Source organism: Pinus tabuliformis, chromosome 8, assembly GCF_031772625.1.
Source record: "Pinus tabuliformis cultivar Carrire ecotype Pingquan chromosome 8, CPIR1, whole genome shotgun sequence".
Classification (NCBI taxonomy): domain Eukaryota; kingdom Viridiplantae; phylum Streptophyta; class Pinopsida; order Pinales; family Pinaceae; genus Pinus; species Pinus tabuliformis.
In genome coordinates, this window is record NC_142294.1 from 1,963,819,648 (window position 1) to 1,963,841,780 (window position 22,133).

Below are 22,133 nucleotides of genomic sequence, written 5' to 3' on the forward strand. Positions count from 1 at the left end.
GGTCATTATGCGACCCAGTGTCCAAGGAAGAAGAGTAAGGGAGAGTCTTCCGAGACTAAGGCAGCGCCAGCACGGGCAGAGAAGGAAGTTTTGACAGACGATGACTGTGCCATGAGTGCACACACGCCACTTGAGCGGAAGTGGGGAGACATCGAGTTGTAGTCAGGAGGACTACAGGCGATGAGGGGCAAGATCCTCGAGGTACCCAGCCTCTTGGATTAGACCTTGCTACGGGAGCCCCGACGAAGAGTAGCAGGACTGGCTGGGTGGGTAGAGACGAATGTGGATGGAGCAACAGAGAGAGCTACAGTGCAGGAGTCCCGAGATAGCGTAGAGCTAGCAGGCTGCAGCAATGCGAGAGGCACAGGAGTGTTGCACCAGTGCAGGACGGCACAAGAGAAGGTGTACAACGAAGCAAGATGCAGGGAGTTGTTGCAGCAGCATAGAGGTTAGAGAGAGGGAGTACTTGTCAGCCGCAGAGGGAGCTTCAACATCAGTGGGTGTTTCTAGCCCAACAGGGAGGTCAGCTGGGAGATCAGTTATTTACTTTTCAGTAACTGAGTTTCAGTGCAGCAGTGGGCATCACGATGCAACATGGTGAGAGGAAGTGCAGTGCAGATGCAGTACTGGGAGAAAGGACCAGCAGCAGCATGGATGCAGAGGGAGTTGTCGTACAGATGCAGCAGTGATAGTGGCAGAACCATGGGCAGCAGTACAGGATGCAGTAGTGCAAAGGATGTTGGGCAGGAAGGCCTAGCATCAGCACAGGTACTAATGCCGGATGATCAAAGTAATACTCAGTGAGGAGTATTGCTAGAGCACAGTCCTCGCTAAGACGGAGTGTTGATTTTGGGTAGCATCGAATGTGCTGTAGCCACGAAATTTGGTGGAGAGGTTGTGGCACATGAGATCTCCAATACCCAGAAAGTGTTTGGGTAGATTCTAAACAGATCATGAGATATTAAAATAATTAATATTTTTAATGGAGTCCCTAAGTCTAAACTTAGGGAAAATAAAATATTAATGTGTATTAATATGAATCTGTGTTAGAATGGTCCAAAAGACATGGATCAGGCTAGATCTAATCTTAGTCGTTGATTAGGGATTTAATCTCGGCCGTTGAGATGTCAACAAGAAAAGTATAAGAGGAGGCTTGAGGTCACTTGGAGAACACACCAGAGTGATCAGTCATTCTATTCTCTAGAGAGGGGTTTGCTAAGAGAGATAGAATCAGTGATCAGAAGAGTAGCTGAGGGGCATTGAGTACAGAGAGGCAGAGATAGTGCCGGGATAGCAGCAGAGCAGCCAGAGAGAGAGACGCAGGAGCAACTAGTGCTCACGCAGGGCCACGCAGAGGCAGCTAAGTGCTGCGTAGAGCACCAGAGGGGCCAGCGTAGCGGATACAGAGGCTCAGAGAGCTGACGCAGTGCCAACGCTGGGCTAGGAGAGGCTGACGCAGTCTAGATTGGGCAGACACTGGGGTTTCTGGGGCAAATTGGTGTTGAGTAGCTGCCGGAAGGATTATCTGGGGTTTCAGCCAGTAGATTTGTCAGAAACCGAGAGGTATTACTGCTAAGGAAATTCTTTGTTGGGTAGGCCAGTTATGGCACCCAAATTGTACTCTGATATTGCTTAATAAGAAAACCCTCAGATAGCTGCACCGGTTTTCCCACATTGGGTTTTTCCGGGGACATTAGTCCAAAAATAATGGTGTCATGTGGTGTGTTTGTTCTTGTTTCTTTTAGTTGTTGATCTGTAATATGTTGAGCATGCACTGGTGTTTATTTTCAGTATTTACTTTGTAAATAACTTGTTAAGGAAAAATAACAAGTAGGTAGGAATAAATCAGAAAAAGTGCATGAAGGGTTTCTAACTAAGTAAACTTAGAAACTTCAATAGTAGGAAGGTAGTAGTTCGGCGAGATGTAAAGTTCATGGAGGACAGAGCTTTCAAGAAATCTCGAGAAATGCCTTCCGAGGAGCAGTCAAAAGACGATCCGTTGGTCCAACCACTTCGACCAACAGAAACTAGTACCAACAATTCTCCTAAAGGCAAAGCTTCAGAACAGGAGGAATCTCAGGAAGAGGAAGCGTTGATAGATGCACCCACTACCAGTGGAAGAGCGAGTCAAGAACTCTGACAGATTCTACGGGATGCAGAGGACTTCATTAGTGCACCCAGGAATGAAAAAAGGGAGTGAAGACAGCCAGACAGATACCAGGCCCTAGTAGCTCAGGTTGGGGAACCCTCTAGTTTTCAAGAGGCCGTTCAGCATCAAGTATGGGTAGATGCTATGGTGGAGGAATACAGTTCTATAATGGTCAATGATGTCTGGGAAGTGGTACCTAGGCCTTAGAACAAGTTAGTGGTAGGTTCGAGGTGGATCTACAAAGTCAAATATGTTGCAGACGACAATGTGGAGAAATACAAAGCCAGGTTTGTGGCTAAGGGGTATGCTCAGAAGGAAGGGATAGACTACGAAGAAACCTTCACCCCAGTAGCTAGGTATACTTCTATTAGAACCGTGATATCCCTTGCAGCACAGATGGGGTGGGAGATTCACCAGATGGATGTCAAGACGACGTTCTTGAACGGGGTGATAGAAGAAGAAGTATATGTTGAACGGCTAGAGGGTTTTGAGACACATGAGAAGAAATCTCATGTATGCATATTAAAGAAAGCCTTGTATGGGCTTAAACAGACACTTAGAGCATGGTACGATCGAATTGATGGCTACTTGCAGAAGATGGGGTTCGTCAAGAGTGACGCAGATCCTAATCTCTACTATCTTGTCATAGAGAATGAGCCTCTAATCCTGGTGTTATATGTGGATGATCTTTTCCTGACAGGATCATCTAGGCTCATCAAAGACTGCAAGAAGAACCTAGCCACAGAATTCAACATGAAGGATTTGGGACAGATGCATTATTTCCTGGGGTTGGAAGTTTGGCAGCAAAAGGGTGAGATCTTCCTTGGACAAGGGAGATATGCTACAGAGATCTTGAAGAGATTTAGGATGCAAGACTGTAGACCTATGGCTACTCCAATGATCACCAACTGGAAGAAGATTGATGCATCAGAAGATAAAGACGTTGATCCCACCTTGTACAGGCAGCTTATAGGGTCCCTGATGTATCTGGTCAATACCAGGCCAGACATTTGTTACGCTGTCAACACCCTCAGTCAGTTCATGGTGGAACCCAAGAGGGTGCACTGGGCAACAACCAAACATGTTCTCAGGTATATACAAGGAACAATCGAGCATGGACTATTGTACACCCAAGGCAATGACATCAGGCTGAGTGGGTTCATTGACACAGATTGGGCTGGAAGTTTAGTAGATCAAAAAAGTACAACTGGGTACTGTTTCAACATTGGATCAGGAATAACCTCTTGGTGTAGTAGAAAACAGAGATTCGTGGCTCTGAGCTCAGCTGAAGAAGAATATATGGTAGCTAGCATAGTTTCGTCACTCGTGCGAATCCATATGGCTGAGGAAATTGCTTGTGAATCTATTCAGGATAAGGATGGAAGCAACCAGGATTTTGTGTGATAATCAGAGTTGCATCAAGCTCTTTGAGAATCCAGTATTTCATGATCGGTCGAAACACATTGATATCAAGTGTCACTTTGTTAGAGACTGTGTCCAACGAGGGGCAATTCAGTTGAGGTACACTCCTAGAGGAGAATAGGTGGTAGACATCCTCACCAAGGCTCTAGGAAGAACAAATTTTGTTTATTTCAGGGAGAAGATGGGGATGATGAAGGATCCATTTCAGTAGCAGAAATGGATAAGTATTGGGAGTTGCAATGTAGCAATTAGCAGTGGCAGTTCTATGGGCAGCATGATGCAGCATGTTGAGAGGGAGCTGCAGTACAGATGTAGCAGTGGCAGTGGCAATGTCATGGGAAGAAGTACAAGAAGCAACAGGACAAGCATCAACACAAAGGACCAATGCGGAGGATCAGTGTGATGCTTCTATGATGAAGCATTGCGAGGGAACATTCCTCGCTAAGAGGGAGTGTTGATTTTGGGTAGCATCGAATGTGCTCTAGCCTTGAAATTTGGTGGAGAGGCCAAGGCACATGAGATCTTCAAGACCCAAAAATCGTTTGGAGAAATTCCACCCGGATGAGGAGTTATTAAAATAATTAATATTTGTAATGGATTCCCAAGTCTAAACTTAGGAAAATAAAAATATTAATGAGTATTAATAAAGATAAGGGTGAGAAGCTTTTAAGAGACGAGAATCAAGTCTGTTTTAATCTTAGCCATTGATTAGAGACTTAATCTCGGTGGTTGATTCATCAACAGGAAAAGTATAAGAGAAGACTTGAGGATCATTTGGAGACACACCGACAGATACTCAGTATCGTGTCACCGACAGATACTCAGTATCCCAAGGAAAATCGATTCTCAAAGGGAAGGAGATCGATTCAAAGGGAGAGTTGCAGGGTGGAGGAAGAGGAGGGCATCAACAGCAGTCGGTGACTGAGGAGGAGGTGATGCAGGGGCAGTGAGACACAGTGCAAAGGGAGACGCAGCCCTCACGCAAAACCACGCAGAGTGACGCAGTAGTGGGAGAATGGTCTCCAGGTGTCAGAAAGTTTCCAGGGGAAAGTCTTAGGTGTTTTCTCTCAGTTTCTCTATAAAATCATTCCTTGTAAAGCGATTGTTGTTGAAGATTAATAAAATCCTCATTTGTTGCACTGGTTTTGCCAAATTAGGTTTTTCCAGGGACAATTGTCCAAAAACAACTTTGTTGATGTGATTGCTTCTTGTGCATGTATATCGTTGTTATTTTCTCTGTGTAATTATGTGATAACTGCAGTAGAATTTATTTTGATGTTTTCTGAAGGGATTTCGTAAATAACTTATTGTGAAGAATAAGTAGGTGAAATAAATCAATAGCTACAGTAGAATTTCAGGTTAGAAATTTTCACAAAATGATGTTAATATCACGCGTGATTCATCACTGTTCTGAAGGGTTTCAACATTGGTTTACAATAGAGTTATACATTTTTTTGGGCAAAATTCCTAGCACAACCTAACAGTTCAAACACTTCGACACCGATTGCACTTGAATGGTTAATATTCACATAGAGCACATAAATTTTGTTTATATTCCATTGTTTTCCTTTCACTATTCTCTGATTCCTGGTATTGAAATCTCAAAAACAATTTTTTTTCATTAAAAATTAATTATTTTGTGCATTTTTTTCAATTCTAGTTCATTAAATCCAATTTGATCTAGTTCTAGTCTGAACAGTGTATTGATAGGTGGCCTGACTCAAAACTTGGTTCTAGTTTTTAAAACTGTGTTTCAACCACAAGAAAATGCTTGAACATTGTGTAGGAGAAGGAGAAAAAACAAATTTTAAGGAATTTTAAGAGATTTAAAAGCATTTAAACTCCCTATCTAACATTTCTCTAGCGACAGTGTTCTTCATTCATACCATAGAAACCATGGCTCAATCATTAAGGACTACTAGTAATGGTCAAAAGAAAGAGAAGAATGTCACTGTTGGTGTTGCCCACCCTCCTCCAAGCCCATCTATTGCTAAACAACTCCATTTGTTACTATGGAGCTGCCAATCCTGCAAATAACCTTGTTATAGCAAGACAACAAGCTCAAGAAAGACTACCTGACTATCTGTTGTATCTAGTTCTACCCTTTTTGTATTTGTCACTGGCATTCCCACGCATAGTATCAATGTCTATGTAATACATCTTGATTTTGATGACATCAATTACTCGTTGAGAAAACTGCAATGTATCGTTGTAATTTCTAAACCTCTATTTTATGTGTATTGATTCTTGGATACTCTAATTTCTTGTGTTTGATGTAGTAGCTAAATGTATAAAATTTAAATAGTTTATAAATGTTCTTAAAAATGGGATCTTTATGTCTATAATTTATTTTTGTATATGTGATTCCTTATATATATATATGAGGTGAATATGAGATTGTTGGTACCTTGCTAGTACGAATCAACAATCGGTTCACAAAGAGAAAACATGTCACAAGTGGGATTTAAACTCGAGTGGGAAGGATAATAACTTCCCCTCAGAACCATTCAAGCTAGAGTCATTTGACATTTTTTACCTTTTAATATATATTTATATATATACACACACACATGAAATGTGTCCCATGTCCTAGTGCCATGTGACAAGTCAACTGACTTTTGTGGGCCAGGAGTCATGTTGACTAATCAATTTAGTCTAGTTAATCATGAAACTACTTTTGTAACCAATAGTTACTATTGGTTACCTTGCATAACGATGTTGAAGAGAGAGTTGACTTCCGAACATATGCTTTTTCATGGAAATATTTCCACCTTAATAAAATATCATTCTCCTTTCTATTTTTAGCTATATCTTGTTCATGTGATTGATTATATTTTCCCGTTGTTTCTATCTACTTGTGGCGGGGACAACAAGCCATATAGACCCAAAATAATAGACAAGGTTACTATATTGTCATGACACCTTGATGGGCAATTAGGCAGTTGATTATTGTTTGTGGATAATAGAATTTTCTTTAAATAAACAAACCACATATGTTTGCGCCTCTGAAACTATGATCAAATAATTAGACATGGACCACCCATATGCTCTTTTTACATTGGCATATAGACATGCATTCACCAATGTTATCAAAACCGAACCAGTGACCGAACTAGAAAAACCTCTTAACCGAGAACCACTTGGAACCATTAAAAAAATGGACCAAAAACTAGTCAACCAAAAACACATTAAATATTTAAATTTTATTGAAATATATATATATATATATGTGTGTGTGTGTGTGTGTGTGTGTGTGTGTGTGCGTGCATCCATATGAATCCAAACTATTTATACACAAACATGTAAAAGTTCTCATTTATATAGCAAATAAGAGTGCATATAACCATAATAACACTTTAGTGCAATATATTTCTGAACCAAAAATACATCAACAAAGAGGCTCTAGATGGCCTCTAGTGTAAAAAAAAATCATGCTACAACAAATACCTACATATCATAAAAGTCATTGCCTATATTGGGATCTTCATCATCAATATCACCCTTTGAGCATAAAAATAAGAAAAAAAGCTTCACATGTCAAATTGAGATTTTGTTCGAGTGATAAGTACATTTTTACTAGGGTCGTGATAAAGGAGTTCAACAGTCAATGCCACTAACACTAAGGTACACATAGGGCTTGGTTCTCTTGATTAAATGCTAGTTTCATACCCTCATACATGACAAAATCCAATGGAAACGTTGCAATTCCCCCAATCCTGAAATCTTGAAAACTGTTAAGTCTGTTGGATTTTGAATGAGATCTAAAATTCTACTTTCTCCATATGAAATCCAATGAAGTTGGGACCACTCTCAAACATCCCGAGTCAATTAATGGTAATGTTAAAAATTTAAGTAAAAGTGACATGAATGTCATTTTTACTTTAAGAATTTAACATCACCATTAATTGAATAGAAATAGTAGCATCATAATCTAAGTGCAGCCGACACTACTAGAATTTTTGAACTGGATGCGCGTGCGACCTTCTGGCATTTGTGCTACCCTACTCCTGGCTGCCTTGGCCTCCTGTCGCTGCTATGGACCCTCTGGAGCCTTCTCTGGATGGAGTCCTCCCTCCCACCTCATCTCAGATGGCTCAGCTCCCTGAAGAAAATGTTGTTGCCTTTGCTACTCTCTTAACTTCTCTTGGCCCTCCTAGATCCAGACCTTATGTTTCCAAGTTTTTAAAAAACTAGAAGATATCCCAGAAATCATTCTTCCTCCCTCCCTTCCTCGTCATGCAGCGCTCTCCCTCTCTGAACGCGGATTGGTGGGACAATTTACAGGTCTTTGGCCTTCTCCTCGTTCGGTGCAGAAGTGGGTTGAACGGAACTGGTCCTCTTCAATCAGTGGGAAAATCTCAATTAGGTTCTGTGGAAGAGGCTATTACACATTCCATTTTGAAACAAAAGAAGACAAAGACTTGATATTCAGAAATGGCCCATATTTCATGGACACTAGGGGCCTATATTTAAACAGGTGGATTTCGATCTAGAGTTGGATGTGCCAAATGTTGTGCCAGTTTGGGTGCACCTCCCTCACCTCCCCCTCCACTGTTAGGGAGACGAATCAGTCAAAGCAATAGGAAATGCAATGGGAAAATACATCGACAGAAGCGAGCCAAAGGAGAACATGCACGCGTGTGCAAGGATATGTGTTGAAGTAGACCTAGGAAAAGGCCTCCCGGAAGCAGTGAAGATCAAATCGACAGTTGGATGCACATTCAGTAGTTGGACTACGAACAAATCCCATTCAAGTGCAAGGTATGTCATGAATACGGTCATTTCGCTAATAGATGTCCAAAAAAACAAGAAAACGAAGAAGTAGATGCTCAGGATCCAAAATGGGAACAAGTAAAAAAGAAAAAGACAGCCAGTAAACAACCTTCTCAACCCTCTTCATTCCCTCAAGCTCCCCCTCTCTCAACCCCTATTCTCTTAGATCCCCTCCCTGCCCCCTCTTCTCCATTGCCTTCTTCCATCCCTTCCCTCCCTTCCTCCAACATTCTGGTCTCTAACCCCTTTGGCCCTCTCGAAGAGCCTGCCATTCCCTCCTCTCCTCCTCCCTCCTCCCCGCTTCTCCCTTTCCCTCCCTTTCCCACCCCCTCCTCTCCCATCCTCCCCCTTAGCCCCCTCCCCCCCTCTTTTGATCGAATCCTAACAAGGAATCAATCATTATCCTCTCTGGACCATCACAAAAAACAAGGAAGAAAGTCAAACAGAGATCTAAGAGATGAAGTTGCAGCAAAGGAGATGGCTATGGGTACTCAACAACCTATGGATACCTTCCTCGAAAAGAACACAGGAAATAAGGAGAAAAACCCCCATCCTTCCAGAGGAAAAGGACCCTCTGCTTCCAACCAAAATAAATAATGAATCTAGTCTCCTGGAACTGTCGAGGAATGGGAAATCCCCTGAAATTCAATGCACTCAAAGACTTATTAGCAATGGAAAATCCAGACATCCTCATGATTCAGGAGACTAAAATAAATGAACATGATTCTGAGAAAATGATCCAAAAAATAAGGAACTATGAAGGAGTAGCTCTCCAAGCAACAGGGGCCTCGGGAGGTATCTGCACTCTGTGGAGGAAAGGAAAATGGGAATTAGTTCATCTACTAAAAGATCAGCACTGGATAAAAACTGACCTAAGAAACAAAATCACTGATGAGCAATATTGTATGATTAATATCTATGCGCCAAATCATTATAGAGAGAAAGAAGTATGTTGGAACTCTCTCAAAGATATTTTATCTCAGGTTCAAAACAGAAGCATCATAGTTGGAGGAGACCTCAACCTGGTCTTGAATGTTGATGAGAAGTTTGGTGGTTCCTTTCATGTTGACCCTTCAAGGGATTCCATTGAAAACATTATGGAATCCTACAACCTATTGGATATTCCTCCCAATAACGGAAAATATACATGGAGCAATCAGAGAATCGGCAAAAGCAATATAAAAGAAAGGCTGGACAAAATTCTAATCCAAGACACCATATTAACAAACTTCAGTTCAATCACTTCTAGAATAGTCCACACAACAACATCGGACCACAAGCCAGTGGTAATCTCCCTAGGGACTATGGGGAATCTGGGACCAATCCCATTTCGATTTTGCCCTTCGTGGAACAGCAATGAGGAAGTAAAAAAAATAACAGCAGAGGTCTGGTCCCAAAAGATCACAGGTTCTCCAAATTTTGTTTGGGAAACCAAATTAAAAACCTTGAGGAAGGAATTGAAAATTTGGGCCAAGAATAATCATAAAGAATCTCAAAAAAGGAAGGCAGAATTAATAAAAAAATGGAATCAACTCAAGAAACAAAAGAAGGTCATGAAGAAACAAAAGAAAGTCAATTTCAGGAAAATAAACTTTATTGGGAAATATATAGAGAAAATAGAGGAGAGGAAGAGGAATGGAAATTAAAATCTCGCAACCTCTAGCTGAAGGCGGGAGACAAAAACACAACCTTCTTTCACAACTCAACAAAGATGCGTAGAATCATAAACCAGATCGATAGTATAAAGGTAGAAGAAGACAGAGAAATCAGAGGTCAAGAAGCATTAAAAAGGAAGCTTACAACCACTTTAAAAAGCTTCTAACAACAGAATTAGCAAATTTAGATTATGGAACCTTCACCCAGCATATTCCCAAAAAATAAGTGAAGAAAACAACTTGGATCTCACTAAAGAAGTTGATGAGAATGAGATTCAATCAGCAGTGTGGGACCTTCATCCGGACAAAGCACCTAGCCCCGATGGATTTTCTATTGCATTCTATCATTTCAATTGGCACATTATCAAAAAGGACTTTATAAGAATGATCAAAAATGTTTTTAGGAAAAAGAAGTTAGGAGGTTTCACCAACTCTTCTTACCTTGCTCTTGTCCCAAAAGAAGCAAGGCCCTCCACTTTTAGTCGATTCCGACCAATCTCCTTGTGTAACTCCTCTTATAAAATTATCACAAAAATCCTAGCCAATAGAATAAAGCCCCTCCTCCCTGATTTGATCTCAGAAAATCAAGGAGGATTCGTACCTAATAGACAGATACTGGACAATATTATGATAGTCCAAGAAGCTCTACACTCAAGTGTATCAAGGAAAGAGCAGGGCATCATTGTAAAATTAGATATGGCAAACACATTCGATAGAGTTAACCTATCCTTCCTATCAGCAGTCCTCAAGAAATTTGGATTCTCAAGTGAGATAATAGAAGTAATCAGAGCTTGCACAGTCGGACCTTGGATCACCCCTCTGATCAATGGAAGGCCAAGTGAGTTCTTCCAAAGTTCACGGGGTTTGAGACAAGGATGCCCCTTATCTCCTTTTCTTTATATAATAATGGCAGACTCTTTGAGCAGAACTCTAGAAAAGAGCAAAAGAGAACGCATATTAACAAGCCTCTCCATAACCTCTGGAGTCAAAAGCATCAACCACTCTTTGTTTGCAGATGATACACTAATGATGGGAGGGGCATCTTGCATAGTAGCCCAAAGGATTAAAAAAGTGCTGAACAATTTCATGGAGGTCTTAGGAGGACTCCTAAACAACAAAAAATGTAGAATATATGGTTGGAATTCGCCTCCTCGTACTCTTCAATGAATTTCTCAGATTCTAGACATTCCCTTTCAAGCAAAATGGAGTCATTTCCTCTATCTAGGCCTCCTATATCTAAAGAAATCCTGAAGACTGATCTGTGGAACAATCACATAGAGAAAATGAAAAAAAAGGTACAAAATTGGGGGATGAATTGGCTCAATTTAGCAAGCATAGTGATCTTAATTAAGTCAATGCTCACAACTCTCCCAATCTACCAGTTTATAGCAATTTTAGCTCTTGCTAGCATTCACAAGCAAATAGAGTTAATAGAAAGGGGATTTCTATGGCAAGGAGGAAATCTGAATCAAGAAAGTTCAGTTTATTAAAATGGGATCAAGTTACCTTGCCATATATAAAAGGAGCTCTGTCCATAAGACTCCCAGCTCATTTGAATTTGGCCCTTGGGGCAAAAATAGCATGGAGGCTTATCACAGGGAAGGATTGCTAGTGGAAGCAAGTCTTGGAATCTAAGTATATGAATCATGCTCGATCTCTCCTCCTCGCAGAAGGAATCCCGATCAGGCCATGCTCTCAAGTTTGGAAACTAGTTAAAAAAGTCCTCCCGCTCATCAAGGAGCACACATCTAAACTCTCGGGGAATGGAAAAGGTACAAACTTATGGGAAGATAGAATAATGGGGAACCCTCCCCTAGCCTCTCATTCTCATATCCTAAATTTAAGAAGATGGATGAGCTCAAAGGGAATAAGCACACTGGAAGCAATCTCTCTTTGGAAAAATAGTAATTGGGAAGATTGGAAGATCCCCATCCTCCCTCAAAATCTCAAAAAGCAATGGGACTCTTTAATCATCCTTCTCAAGGGCGCTGCTCCAACTAATCAAGATTCCCAAGATTCATTTATATGGGACCCTAATGGAGGAGAGTACACGGTGAAGTCAGGATATTTGACCATTCAAGCTCAACAAGATAAACAGGAGTGGGCACCTTGGAGAACAATGTGGAAAACTGAAAGTTTTCCAAAGGTAAAAATTTTCATTTGGACTCTTCTAAAAGGCAAAGTCCTAACTACAGATAACCTAAAAAAAAAGGGAATTTTAAGGCCCTCCAGGTTCCCTCTGTGCTTAATGGCTGAAGAAAGCATTCAACACCTTTTCCTCGACTGTCCCTTTGCAAAAGAATGTTGGAACCTCCTAGTCAGTCCCCTAGAGATCAATCTGAATCTAACCCGACCATTCAACGACTTCTTTACAACTTGGAAAAAAGAATATCCATATTCTCTTAAAAAAAAGCTCTCCATCAAAAGGTATTGGACAAGTCTCCCTGCCTTCCTGTGCTGGCAGTTGTGGTTAGCAAGAAACCAACAAATCTTCAATGACCGCCCTCCAGTCATCAGCAAAATAATGTCTAGGACTTGGGGTCTTACATCTGAATTCCTCTCCTCAAAAGGAATGAAACCAATTGATACAAATCAGCTCCAGCAAGAGGAGAGAAATTGGATCAGCTATGCAATTAGCAGGCCTAATTGGCCTTGCACCCCCAAGTTAAAGCCGACCCTTTAGAACTGGAAAATAAGGCTAAAAATGAAGAATTCATCCTATGGATGAAAAATTTGAACAGACCCTGCCTTTTTTTTATGGCGCTTCAAAGGCAAATCTGGGCAAAGCAGGAGCAGGTGGCATCCTCCTAGAACCAGGTGGAATCAACCCTACCACCTATGAATGGGGTCTTGGAAAAATCACAAATAACAGGGCAGAGGCCTATGGTCTATTGTTGGGCACGATGATCCTCAAAAAAAGAAATATTCAAAATCCAGTCATATTGGGTGACTCGGCAATAATCATTCAAGCAATGGTTAAAAGAAGCAACCCTACAAATGCTGCTCTGAGCCAATCCATAATAAGAATCAGGCAAAATCTATTAAATCTGGGCCAAGTCTCTTTCAAGCACATTCTGAGAGAAAATAATAGCTCAGCTGACATCCAGGCCAACTTGGCAGTGGCACAGCCTCCTGGTGAATCTCGTATTCAACATGATGTTACACTTTTTCCAATCCCATGAAATCTCCTGCAGATCGATCCTATCCTTGTCTCTTCGAATTATGGATAGGAGTTTGACCAATAGTATTTTTATCCCTCCTCTGAATTCAGATCTCCCTCATATCCTTATCGTATTCCTCCCCTGCTCATGCTTGAATTCCAAGTCTGACAAGCCCCTTCATGCTTCTCGTGACTGCACTTCGATCTTATCCTCCCCTCCGTCTCCCCTATGTCTTCTCCCTTATATCTGCCTCTATTTCGCTCCCGTCTTCATCTCCTGTCGTGGCTCATGTTCTCCCTGCAGTCCCGATTTCCTCCCTGCTGTTGTGTCTCCCTCTACGCATCCTCCCATTGTGCATCGGATCGCCTCCCTCTCCCTCTCCCGCTGGCCTGCATTCTCTCCTTCCAGCTCTACCCGCTTTCATCAGCTGGTCTCTCGACCATCTAGCTGCTCTCTGCTTTATATATCAACTTCTATCTTCCAATTCGATTTCCTCCATCAGGGAGTACCCTTTGCGGATCATCCTTTCTCCTTCCTGTTGATCTCTCAACTTCCTCTTACCTCTAGACATCAGAGAAGTGTTCGTCCTCCCCTTGGCGCAACAATGGAAATGAATCCACTAGATCGAGCTTCCCAAAACGACAAGTGTGTTGTGTGTAGAGCAAACAAATTCATGATAGACCAGCTCCGCGAAACAGTGAAGGAAATAAGGTAGCAAGCGAAGTCAGAGAACTCTCTCCTGAAAAAGCAGCTTAATGATCAGAACTCTGAAATTGATTTGCTCAAAGACAAATGCTCCCATCTTGAGGAATCAGTCAGCTATCTCAAGGGTCTCATCATAAACCAAACTGGCGAAAACTCAAACTTCCAAGGCAGCAGGATCAAGTCTCAGCAAGAACCTTCAGTCAACCAGTTCTAAAAGACCACAACAGTGATCCTAATGCAGCATTCTCGGCATTTATCTTAAGTTTTACTCATGTTATGTAAATGTATATTTTTGCTTAATCAGTTTGTAAGACAATACAATCAGAATGTAGTTGGAAGCCCAGGCTATTTTGGATCCAATGCCTGGGGTAATCGGGAATGCGCTCCCTCTACTTCCACCAAAAGTGAGTCAATCTCCAATAATCCATATGTAATGGGAGCTTGCTCCATTTTTCTTTTGGAATAGAAAACACAATAGCCGATCTTGTTAAAAAAAATAGTAGCATCATAATCTTGAATATTAGCTGCCCCACTCAAAAATTCTTGTTTCTTTTAAAAAAATTGCATTTGGAATGTCCTTGGTCACATTGCACGTAACCAGCTGGTTCGGTACAAAACTGACCACTTCGGTGAAGAAGACTGGTTCAATACTTAACAGGCCATTTCCGGTTCCAAACCTCAAACTGGACCAATTTGACCCCCAAACCTCTCAGACCGGCTGGTTCCAACGGTTCCGATAACACTGACATTTACATATTATCACAAACCCTTCACATGGGAGGTGCAGAAAAGGAATTCCCTCTATATAAAAAATTATATAAAATAACTGATCAGAATCATGAAAAACGGATGCACGTGTGAACAGAGTACTTAACTGTATTTTATCTAGATCTTTCAGATTATTTCACGTTTAGATAAAATTTCTCAATGACCCAATATTCTGAAACATGCAACAACACAATAAGAGACAAAAAAAAACTTACCTATTTGATTCATACTGCAACCTCAAAGATGTTCATTATATTAGTTGTTTGCATAAGAGCAAAAAATTCACATAGCTTTCACTCCAAAGAAAGAGATTCTCACCTGATCAGTAATATCCATCCCCATATAGTTCACTCCAATTGTCTCCCCAGTTTTACTAAAAACAGGCTCTACGTAGATTAAGAATGTCTTCGTCCCAAATAACTCTGTTTCAAAAGTAATTTCCCGTTTTGCTGGTAATCCACGCAGTAAAACTTCTTCCTTAAAATCCTGAGATTCTTTCACACCAGCTCCAGAAAATATCTCAACATCCTTTTTCCCTATGATATCCTGCAAAATGTAAATTGAATCTCTCCAAATGAACCACTTTCAATATAGCATTATTTTACAATGCGGGCTGTCAAAACAATTTTTCATGTTGAGCACTTAAATCTCTATACGTAGCTAAGCAATAAAAAGTGTAAATGCCAAGCATGTACAAAAATCAGGAACTTATTGAATCCCTCCAAGCGAACCACTTTCAATGTAACATTATTTCACATGATGCGGGCTGTCGAAACAATTTTTCATGTTGAACACTTAAAACTCTATATGAAGCTAAGAAATAAAAAGTGTAAATGCCAGGTATGTACACAAATCAGGCAATCATTGCAAATTCTGCATTTGGAATTGCTCCATACATTTGATTAAGTAATCACTTGGGATCATCTATTTTGAACATGGATGCAAATTAGATCAGAGTCAATCCAGATACCAAATTGGTGTATGAGACCCCTTTGTTTCGTGGGACAAGGGACCTGCCTCCGCAGAACAAGTTGACTGCTGAAGTCTATGGAGGTGTTCATACTCTACCCCTTTGGGTTTGAACCTATGACCTCTTAGGAGGAAACATGTGTTCTTAACAATTAGGTCCACTCAAGCAATACATGTAGCATTTAGCATAAAATGACATCATTATATCAATGCTGCCTTCTTCAATACATAGAATGTAGCACTTAGCACAAAATTTATCATTGTATTTTCTTTCCATACTTTCATTGTATTATACATTAAATACAAATTTCAGATCCTTGCTGCATATTTTGATGGTAGAATCACATTTATGGTAAGGCACTAGATAGGGAATCCCATCAGTTTGTATGGAACGATATATAATGCCATCAAGCCTAGTATACTTTTGTCATGCTTATTAATCAACAGAGATGAAACTTCATGAGCAGAAAAAGGAATAAACAAAAGGATGCTTGCATGTGAAAGGGATTCGAGGATAGACTTTACCTCTCCCTGAAGACTAGGAAAGTGATTGTAGATAAACCGATAGCGTAACTCCTTATCCTAATACACATGAACAAACAAAGTTAATAAGAATTGCAGTGTAATTTAAAATACTAAAAACAGATTGAAGAATAAAATTTATATTGACTATTAACAAAAATAGTTAACTTCCGTTTCGTGTTTGGATTGTAGGCCATGTAGAGTAAAATTAGTTTACTCAAATTTGGGAAGTTTTCTCAATAAATGCAAGGGAGTCCTGGCTCACTTAGCAAATGGTCAGTTTACAAAAATTTCTCAACCAGACGTATACCTGATTTGATTTTGGTGACAAATGTTTCCAGATCTTGCTATAAAATGAAAAAGGTAGCAGTCCTAAACAGAAATTATATATATTTCCCTAAAACCCAAGAACATATGCAGATAATGATTTCTAATATGTAACTTCTGAGATATAAATTTGCATCTTCTATCCTGTTTTGGGGCTTCGCCAAACAAAATCAGTTAATATGAAGCCATGACTTCCTCGTCTTGGCCTTTGAAAATAAACTGATGCTTATTCGTTCCTTTTTAAAAACCAATTCTAGCCTCTTATATCAAAAAATTGTACCGAGAATGGTGTTGATATAACTAGCAAAAGGCGTCTTACAATGAGGCACTCCCAAAGTCATATGTAAAATAACAAGTCTATTCATTTAGATCAATTGGTAGGGAGAGATGTACTCTTGTCTAGAGATGATAAAAATAATATAAATTAAGGTCATTGTGCTTTATCTAGTCAGCATATCATGATTAGTAAAAATGTTAATGCAAATCGCAGTCAGTTACACCAGCTAGAGAAGAAAAAAGAGTGAAAATGGCAGGAAAAAAGCAATTATCCATGAGCATCAAGAAATCATATTAATATGAATCTAACAATAATTGGAAGTTAAAATAACAAGCTTCTCAATGGTTAAAAGAATTAGATCATTAATAAATATTTTGGAACAGCCAATTTCACATGCAATAACCATGCAATCAGGTTATAGGCAAACCAAACAACTTCAACATAACATAAGACCGATACAAAGGGTGATATATTCATTATAAAAGACACTGACTCCACATTTGAGCCTGGGATATATTCCAAAAGATAGCAAATATTATGGGAAATCAATTAATAAAATGTTGGTAACATAAGATACCTGATGACCAATCACAACAGGTGCATTATGGAGAACAAAATGCAAGAAGTTGTCAGCTCTTGTTAACATCTGAGATATTTCTTCCACTGGTTGCATTTGTTTTTCTAACAACCCTATGTTTTCTTGCAGTTTTTCCTGGAGCTTGGTTTCTCTTTCAATGCTTGCATCCAATAGTAGTTCCAGCTTTTTTGCCCGTTCTTTCCAATACTCTATAGAATCATGCTCAACATCCATCCGAAATTTATTAGTGCAAATATAAACGTCTTTTTTAAAACTTGGTGTTGTTTCTCCAAATCTATAATCATCCTCGAGAATGGAAATATTCCTCTTGTCTACAGCACAATTCTCTCCTTCAAACATGTGCTCCTCCAAAATTTCAAGTTCCTTAAGTTCAGCTTCTTGCTTTTGTTTCTTTAATATGTCAAGTTCTTCATTAAGAAGACGGAAAGCATTTGCCTGCCTAGCCTCCCACTGCTTCATAAGGCAACCCATCTGTGAAGACCCCTTTTCAGTCAAATCAGTCAATTCCTTAAGACGCTTGAAGTCCACAATAGATGTTTCCTGCAAAGTTGAAACCTCTTCCAACATATCTTGATCTGAACCAGGTTGGTCTATATTGAACTGCTTATCTGCTGCCTTTTCTAACTCTTCCGGCCACATTGATGGTAAAACTTCTATGTCCATTTCTGTAGAATAGTCTTCTCCCATCTTGCAACTGTCGAAAAGCAATGCCTCAGCTTAAAACTCTTTCCTTAAAATAAGTTCTAGACTTAATTTCATCATTTTGTTTCATGCATAACATTCAGAAGTTCTCTCAAAAGAATGGAGTCTCTAGTCTTTTGCAATCTTTTCCAAACACCATGTCCTAAACTGTTCTACCCGGGCAAGCTTTCTCTGCTGTTCATGAAAAAAATCTTCCAAACATGGTACAAGAACTGTTGTAGCATTTGATCCTTCAAACACTATCCTATGCAAGGACTCCATTTCAGTTGCAGACTTTACATCCTGTATAACAGAAAAAACCTGTTAAATACAGAAACAGAACATAACTTTTGACACTATTCATCAGACATCTATATAAAAGCATAGTGACCTGACTAAAATATTAAGGGACCTGTATATATCGGAAATAGTTTAGCTGTTTTGTCTTTATTCAGAAATCAATTATAATGCACCCTAAACTCAGTCACAGCCTCAGATAAAGAGAAAACCCCACCTCTAAGATAACTATCAACACCAGTGAAAAGAGAGGAGGCATTGGTAGAAATGAATGTTGTAGAATTTGAAAATGGTGAAGCAGTGCATGTTAAGAGAAACAATAACCTGAGCTCTCTAACAAGAGAGAAATGTTACACAAGAAAATGCACGCAAAATTTGGCAAACATAAAAATTAGCCAAGGATAAAGCAGTTTTGATATTTTTGCATACTAATAAATTATTTTATCAAGGTTAAAGCATTCAAGCATCACTGAAAAAAATAGGGGAGAGATATGGGAAAACAATTATTGTTTTACGTAAAGATGCTTCTTCCATTTATTTGCAAGTATCATCACGAGGATGGTTACACATTACTGTGTCTCAGCGAAAATAGACTTTGAGTATGAATGTGTAGGGTAAACGAATTTTAATCTTCAATGCAAGGAGAAACATAGAAAATTTCAATACAAAAACTTCAAAACTATCTTCAATGAAGTTACAACTACAGCATGTCCTTGGGCCAAACAAAGGGAGTCGAAGGCTGATCATGAAGACAAACTCTTGAAAATGAATTCTAAGCATTTTTCCACACACTAAGTTCATCATCCTAAAATATTAAAAGGAACTTTGATAAATTCTGTTCACCTTTGCCCTCCGGTTATCAAGGTAATTACTTGAACTGAGACTAGGAGAAGAAGGAAGGATTTAGTCTGGTGTGTTTGTGTCCTACAAAGACACAAGGAACCAATGGTTAGGAAAGTGCTGGAAACTTGAACCCAATCACAAAAAAGAGACAATATTCTTGGAAAGTGTTTTCTCTTAGAAGTGTCACTTTCAATCTCCAATAATTTCAGTCTATATATCAAAATACCAGAAGCTAAAAGCCGCAAAACAGAGGACAAATGTCGCCTATGTAATGAAGGTTCTCCATAAAAAACCACAAGATGCCAGGACACTAGACCACCTCAGAAACCCAATGTTATGTGAACCTCGATAATTGACTTGGAATATCTTTGTAAGTTCCTCCACAACAAAGAGGAGTCGCTAAAGCAGTGTGGGGGAAGTTTACGATCGAGATGAGAATATGAAATGAATTAAACACAATCAAGATTTTAACCACTCTTGGAAGGGGTTATCCATGCGGACTTTTCAATTCTAAGTTTTTAGCATTAACTATCTTTGAATTGTGTTTTAAAGGATAATTTAAAGCACACAGGAACTGTTCATAACTTTCAAGACTGTTTAATTTCTTCTCTTTGGTCATTAATTCCGACAAAAAGTTTTTCCCCTGTTTCGTGGACAACGTGAGTAAAACATTGATGTAGCTTGTTTTCCAGATCAGAACGGATCTCACGATTCATGTCTCTAGTAATCGGATTTTGGATTGAACTATATTTTTATTTCGGCCCAAATCATCAACAGGTAAACAAGGTCATCGTCAAAATCAATGGTTCTTTGAGGCGTAAAGGATTTATATATTCTGGCCCACTTTCTTCGAAAAATAACCATTGTTCCTTGCTTGGAATTTGGTCTGCAAAATTCAGAGTAAACTACCACACAACTTACAATTGCTCAAAGAAAAATGTTGGTTTCCATTCTGACCCTTCATGAAAGAGAACAGCAAGAAGCTCTTATGTGATCATCCGTGTCTGAATTTTTGGTGCACTGGCACACTTAGAACTCTATAACGTTTTGAAACCAGACCAATGAAATTTCCATGGCTGATATTAGTTCTAGTAAACAGAGAAGGATTATTCTCTCAATATTTATTAACAAACATTCGGAGATCTTGCATAGTAATCCCATTCAGCTACACTTGATTGTAATAGCTTAATATGTGTTCTCCAAGGCGATGCAGATTGTAGAAGATTACAGTAGAATGCTAAGAAGGTATAGACAACCAAATGATACCTGTCCTGAGCCTTCTATAAGCAAACGAAAACAACACACAATTGTGCATCCACTCAATCACTGATCCTTTCATAGCACTACGGGCATCAAATCTTGTCCTTGATCTGAACTTCCGGAAAAAATTAAGAAAATGATTCTCCTCTGCACCTAGCTGTCAAATAAATTTATCGTACCACTGCTTACAGAATGGCCTCCCAAGAATCGCTCCCATTCATTATTTCTGCCCAAAATCCTCTTCGTATCTTCATTTTCAAGAGAAATTCCTTATTTCAAAGATCAAAATAGTACATTCCAGTATTTGTAACATCCCATGGCATCATCACACGACGTATGGAAGCTGAAATCACCCCTGCTTCCAGCAGTAATAGTACAAGAGTTGATGTTGTAACATGCTCTAACTTTCCATCGTCCTCGGACTTGGTTTACCACACAATTCTCCTTTGATCATGATTATATCATACCAGCTAAAAACCGCATTCCTTGAAGATGCAATGTTTTCATGAAATCCCTGGTCAACAATAGCCATTAGACATGAGGAACTTGACTGGCTAAAAACAAACAAAAAATACCCTATTCAATTGGTGTTCAAATGGTCATCGGTAACTAAGCTTTCATACGGTGCCAAAAAAATTGCAGAAATTATCTCAAATAAATTTGGCAAGATGAGTCTAGGCGAGAAGTCAAGTACTCAAAGACAACGCACATGACAAGAGGAAACTAAAATTTCAAGTATATACTAACTGAAAGAGAATCAAATCTACAGTCCTCGACCAAGCCCTTTGACAGTGCAAAATGCTTAAAATTGTCAGAGAAATTTCAAAATACGGTACACATAAGCACTGAGAGAGGCTACAAGATTACTTAAGTTAGAAAATTCAGGAATGCTTTTGGAACCCGACTAGATCATAAGAAAACAGCGTTTAAAACTGTAAGGCCTACACAAAAGCTGTCATTTCTACACTCCTATAGACCTGCTTACTCTAAAGCTGTCAGCCATTCTACAACAGAAACATCCAAAACTTTACGTTCTAAGGTATGCGAAAAATGCAACAAACTCCTGGAAAACTTCCTGTCAAAAGTAGATCACAAGCAAATGGTACGATCAAATAGAAAGTGGACAGTCGAATTAAAATTTCCACTCTCCCATAGAGTGCAGACCTTAGATTTGATTCCTCAACTTTGCCAGCTCAAAATCAAAATCATTGTCATAGAATGATTTCAGACTGCAAGATATAATCATTCATTCAGCCATTTCAGCGATTCGAACGACCTGAAGATAAAGATTTGCATATTAGTATCCATTCTTCGCAGAGATGCGCATAACGGGTACCTTGTATGAAATGCATTGTTGCAAAGTAAGACCAAAAAGAATTTAACGATTGACATATCTGGTTATTGACGATCAAACAAAATGCTTGGAAATACCGAGAAATCCCAAATTTAAAGATTGGAACATCGATATTAATGACAATAGCTTAAGATGCTCGGATTTTCTTATTCTCCGTATTTTTATTTTTATTTTGAGTTTTACATTATAGAATGATCGACCACAAAAGATCTTAATACAGGGACTGCTGTGTTCTTGTAAAAGAATTAAATGCTACTTTTAAAACCACTGCGACATTCAGATTAACAAAGGAAATTGGAAAATCAATGAAGACATGAAGCTTTAATAAGAATTGAGGACTTCAAGACCTCTAAACGCAAGAATATGCCTATT

At 39.3% G+C, this 22,133-nt stretch overlaps 1 protein-coding gene across 1 annotated transcript in view; it reads right to left on the reverse strand.

The window, feature by feature from the left end:
• Nucleotides 1–20,917, reverse strand: part of HK5 (histidine kinase 5) — a 327,201-nt gene extending 306,284 nt beyond the window's left edge. Inside the window, exons 1-4 of the mRNA XM_089374807.1 lie at nt 20,414–20,917; nt 17,306–18,310; nt 16,128–16,184; nt 14,952–15,179 (exon numbers count right to left, since the gene is read on the reverse strand). Of these exons, the coding sequence (XP_089230933.1) occupies nt 14,952–15,179; nt 16,128–16,184; nt 17,306–18,013 (993 nt within the window). The 5' untranslated portion in view covers nt 18,014–18,310; nt 20,414–20,917. The remainder of the gene's footprint in view (nt 1–14,951; nt 15,180–16,127; nt 16,185–17,305; nt 18,311–20,413) is intronic.
• Between the last annotated feature and the right edge of the window lie 1,216 nt (nt 20,918–22,133).